Here is a 4901-nt window from a genome sequence, read left to right as displayed (position 1 = left end):
CTGGTTGATTGTACTGTTAAACTGGGGCCTCAGACTAGTTCTGGTTTTGTCCTACTGGACCAGGCTTTCCTACCAGGAAGGAACCTGTATGCATTAAAAAACAGGTCATTGCTTGATATTTGCAGTTAATATTCTCTCAGCAAGTCTGCTGAGAAGTCAGCATGCCATGGAGACTGGTCTCTTGGGGTGAGGAAGTAGATGGTGCATGTTTTCTGCATAAAGTGGGGCATCAGCACTGGATAAAAAGCAGTTGGCCAATGCTGGTATCACCAAAAACAACAACAGAGTCTGTTTGGTTTCAGCTTTTCTAGCGAGCTATGGATGAAAGTGAAGATGTGCCAAAAGATTTTATCAAGCTCAAATCTGAAAAGCTCTCTGTAGATGAAGTGTCAGAGCTGGTTATTTCACCGTACTGTGGGGCAGTGTCTCTGTTCATTGGTGAGTTTAATATTTTTGAGCTGGATCTCTGGGTGTGTTAACAGTCTAATAAATGGAACCTGGATTATCCACACCTGTATGAAAGCTCCTGCAACTCAGATCTTTGTTGAAAGTAAAGTACTTTTTTACCCATGGGCTGGTGAAAGTCAAGGCTGATAGCTCTGTCCTGTTGCTTAACGTGCATGGTACAGATCTTGAAACTGCTTTGTGCTTAAACGATAGTGCTACGGGGCTCCTAAGTACTGAACACTTCAACATTGCATGGGCAAATGCAGTAATAGCACCTTAGCAGTTACACAGATGTCCCAGCCTTTGGCATTACAGACTGCAGACTTGTATAATGTGTAAACTAAATTCTTCCTTGTATATTAAAGATTTCTCTTATTCAGAGAATCTCTTTACATGGTCATGACTAGCAGAGGTTGTTTGTATTTGCACAGTGCTGACCTTGACCATAGCAGGAGATCCTGGGTTTTACTCACTATTTATATATAATATATTATTATATAATAAATGTATAATATATATAATAAATATATAACATACATATTTATTTATTCAGTGCTTTTGGTTGATAAATAATTTGTGTTTAGGTACTACAAGAAATAATTTTGAAGGAAAAAAAGTGATTCACTTAGAATATGAAGCATATACTTCAATGGCAGAGACCGAAATAAAGAAAATCTGCAGAGATGTTAGACAGAAATGGCCATCAGTCAAACATATTGCAGTGCACCATAGACTTGGGTATGTATGGCCAGGCCCCATCCTTCTGCAAGTAGAATATTAATCCTTCTCTGGTGCTTGACTATGCTTACATAGTTGCAGGACATGCAGGAATCTTTACAAACTGTAATGGAGCAAAGCTGGCTGCAGGATCAAGCTCTAGCTACAGAGCTAAAGTCTTTTAAAAAATGTGTGTATTGATATTGTTTGCTGGAGTTCACATTTAGCCTGCAGGATCCTTGATGCTGGTGTAATGGTTTGAAAGTGGGGAGAAGGGATTGAGATTTCATTCCAGGAAAGGGGAGGCTGTTAGTTTGTTTTGTCTTTTTTTAAACATGTGAAGTTGGCAGCACTTTCTTTTTCCTTCTGTCTTCCATTGAGGTGCCGCAGAATGTTCTTACTGTCAGATTTAAGTCAAATTATGCCATAGGGAACCTGTAAGCTTAGACTATGGGGAGGGGAGAGGCATGGTAATTGACAGCCATACTTGTCAGAGAACCTACTGTTGTTCCTTGAGTCTTGGATAAGCATTTTCTGTTGGGTTCAAAACATGGAATACTAGTGTCTGACATACTCTTGAGCCTTCACTCTTCACCAGATTTCTTACTGAAACCAGCAGCATTTGCAGTCTGTTGCAAATGCTTGTTTCCTTTTCTCTCAGCAGAAGGAACTTAGAAGGTGATCTCAAAGGGTAATATTAGCTCTGAGGGGTAGTTTCCTTAGATTTCCTCCATAGTCAGCAGAGACTGTGATTCTCTTGAGGGCAGCTCAAAGCATTTAAGCTTAGCTATTTCCTATAAACTGTTTGCCAGAGGAGTCTTACTGTGGAGGGAGGGTTGGAAGGCAGCTTTTGGGAATACTGCCCTTGTGAGGAGCAAAACACTTGTGCTACTTCTGTTAAGTTTGGAAAACCAAACAGGAAAAATTTCATAATTTGAATTTGTCAAAAATTAAGTTTTATTGCAAAATCTGCCTATTTCAAGGCGCTTAATTTCTTCTTTCACAAATTCTTGTGCAAACTGAGATGATTTCTTAGGTTTGCAGATAAGGACTGGGTGTTCTAGCTTGTTGCTGTTCATTATTAAGCCAGCTTCCAGTGAGTTTCCTATGCACTGCTGCAAATTAGCAATTTTCCCCTCTTAATTCCATAGACTTTATTTAAAAAAAAAAAGAAAGAATGGAAGAAAAAAGCCTATGTCTGCTGGGTTTATTTACTCTAAAGCATGGAATTCTCACATCTGGTACTGATTTTGGTTGTGGTTTTCTTTCTTTTTAAAAGTGTATAATCTTCTGGACATGGCTTGACACTTGCTCAGTATGAATGAGTCAGGAGAGCGTGTGGCCAGAATACTGACGTGACATGGCCACAACTTTTGGGTGCTCTTGATGTTAAGCATTAGCTAAAGCTGCTGTTGTTCCTCTTCTCTCCCTAGTGTGGTTCCAATAACTGAAGCAAGTGTAATTATTGCAGTCTCCTCTCCACACAGAACAGAATCCCTTGAAGCTGTAATGTACTGCATCAATACCTTAAAAGCATCCGTCCCAATATGGAAAAAGGTATGTTTGGGAACAAATTTGATTTTAAGCCTGTGCCAGAGTCTTCGACAGCTGGGATAAAGCTGCTGCTCTTAAGTGAAGCAGCTGAAGCATTATGGGCAGCAGTTGCTCCTGACGGGATGCCAATGTCTAGCACCAGTGGGTTTCCTCTAATGCAGCTAGACCCATCTGTGGCAGGTAGGGCACCTGGAAGGCCCTCTCTTGCCTGTACCATCCAGCTCCTCTTCCTTTTAACACCATACTGGGGCCAAAGTGAAGGAGCCCTGAGCTCTCCTTTTTTGAGTGGCAAAACTCAGTTCTGCACAGGCTTGCGGAAGAACTTTAGAGTCAGCTTTGCTTTGGACAGCATTGCAGTGTGCAAGTAAGAGTGGCGTTTCTTGTCTTTCTGTTTTCCCCTCATCCCTGTGGCCTTGAGAAAGCACAAAGCATTAAGCAACAGCACACAATGAAGGGATGAGCAGAGGTCCCAAAGCTAGTAAGGGCACACAACAATGTGTGGAAAGACCAGCCCGGGTCTAGAAAGAGCCTCATTGCATAACCACAGTGTTGCATGCAAGCAATGAGCACTACCTCTGCCTTCTCTCCCAGGGAGAACTTGACATGTGGTAACAGTGATGTTCTCTGCATTACTCCACTTTTCTGACACCTCTTTCAGGAGACTGGAGTTCTGTGGTGTCAGAAAGAATAGTCAGGGGCTTGGAGCCCTACTGCATTTGCTCCTTAGGTCTGGACTGCTGCTGGGTAGTCCAGTCTGTCCTGAAGATCTAATACTTACTGTATTTTGTATATTGTAGTTTTAATTTTTTAATACTGACATTTTGTATACACTTAACTGCTCTCCTAAAAATTATGGTACAGTAGGTTAACATGGCAACACTTTAAAAGGGCAGCTTCAGACATGAGTGCTGTGTACGCTACAGCTTTTACATCATTTCTTCTAGATGTCTTTCTTGAATTGACTGCAGTATAGATGGGCCCTTCTAAATTTAATGGGGCTCAGCCCAAGGTTCAGCATCTGCCCACATGTAAGTCAGTATGTTCTAAGGGTGCTACCCTCTTTTCTGTTTGCCAGCCAAGTGCTGTGTAGTCCTGTTGTGATGAGTAAATAATAGCAGGATGGCTGTTGAGTTGTTTGGCCTGCTTGTGGCTGTATGTAGCAGAATTCCACAATATTTCCCATTCTTTGTTTATATTTGCAGGAGATTTATGAGGACGAATATTCTTGGAAAGAAAACAAGGAATGCTTTTGGGCAAATTCAGAAAAATAACTGTACTCTCTTAAAAATAAAATGTTACTGTTCCTAATGAGCATACTTGTTTAGCTTTGAGTTGTTTTTACAGAGAATCTATATGTTTTTAAGTGGCTGTAATAGACATTTCAATTTGAATAATTTAGTTAGGACTGAATGAAATGAGTAAGAATTACGGTTTTTAAGTGTTCTTGACTCTCCTTTGAAGTCATCTCTTTGTGCATTTTAACACGGAGTCAGTTTTTAAAACAATCTTCCCTAAAATTTTTTGTTGCAAGGTGTTTAGTCCACTGTCATGTATACTATTTTAATGCCTTTACAGTGGTAGTCTGCGTTCACTGTCTGCATGGGAGGTCACAACAGGCAAATTGGATTTTTCTTAATCTTAAAGAAAGTCCTGAGTAGTTTAATTTAATATGACTGTAGAATCAATTCACAAGCTTTATGCTATTCTGACATTCTTGTAACATGAAAGCTACTTGAAGTAGATTAAACATTTTGGTACAGACAGAGAAGAAAATACAAACTGTACCCCAGAGTTACTAACTTTTTAGTACTCGTTACGTTCCAGTAGCTCTGTCTCACAGAGACATTTTTACTGTGCAGCTGATACTACAAGTCCATTGCATTAAAAAAAACAGGGACAGACCTTGATTCAAAATTAGATCTAATACTCCACCAGCAACAAACTTGCATTAGCAATAACACACAAACCTGTAACTACTTAATGATGTCTAGACATGATTAATTTTGAAGAAGCTTTTTTGGCTGTGTACTTGTATGGTGCTGCAGGAAAAAAAAGCTAGCTATTATTACAAATAGACAACTATAAGTTTAATTAGTTTTAGTAGTTTGACTTTAGAGATGTTAGGATTCAAAGTCCTAGAAAGAGATTAGTTTTTCAAAGGAAAGTGAGTCTGTTGATCTTTT

At 39.7% G+C, this 4901-nt stretch overlaps 1 protein-coding gene across 1 annotated transcript; it reads left to right on the top strand.

Annotated features, from left to right (window-relative positions):
- Window positions 1–302: 302 nt before the first annotated feature.
- LOC142027116 (molybdopterin synthase catalytic subunit) lies at window positions 303–4029 on the top strand. Its single transcript, XM_075020787.1, has 4 exons — window positions 303–438; window positions 1032–1185; window positions 2598–2721; window positions 3921–4029. Exons 1-4 carry the CDS (start codon window positions 318–320, stop codon window positions 3987–3989), a joined length of 468 nt encoding a protein of 155 aa, XP_074876888.1. The 5' UTR covers window positions 303–317; the 3' UTR covers window positions 3990–4029.
- Window positions 4030–4901: the final 872 nt, after the last annotated feature.

The sequence above is a fragment of the Buteo buteo genome, chromosome Z (assembly GCF_964188355.1).
Source record: "Buteo buteo chromosome Z, bButBut1.hap1.1, whole genome shotgun sequence".
NCBI classification, from domain to species: Eukaryota; Metazoa; Chordata; class Aves; order Accipitriformes; family Accipitridae; genus Buteo; species Buteo buteo.
The sequence above is the reverse complement of the archived record's forward strand: the minus strand, read 5'-3'. Positions and strand labels throughout refer to the sequence as shown.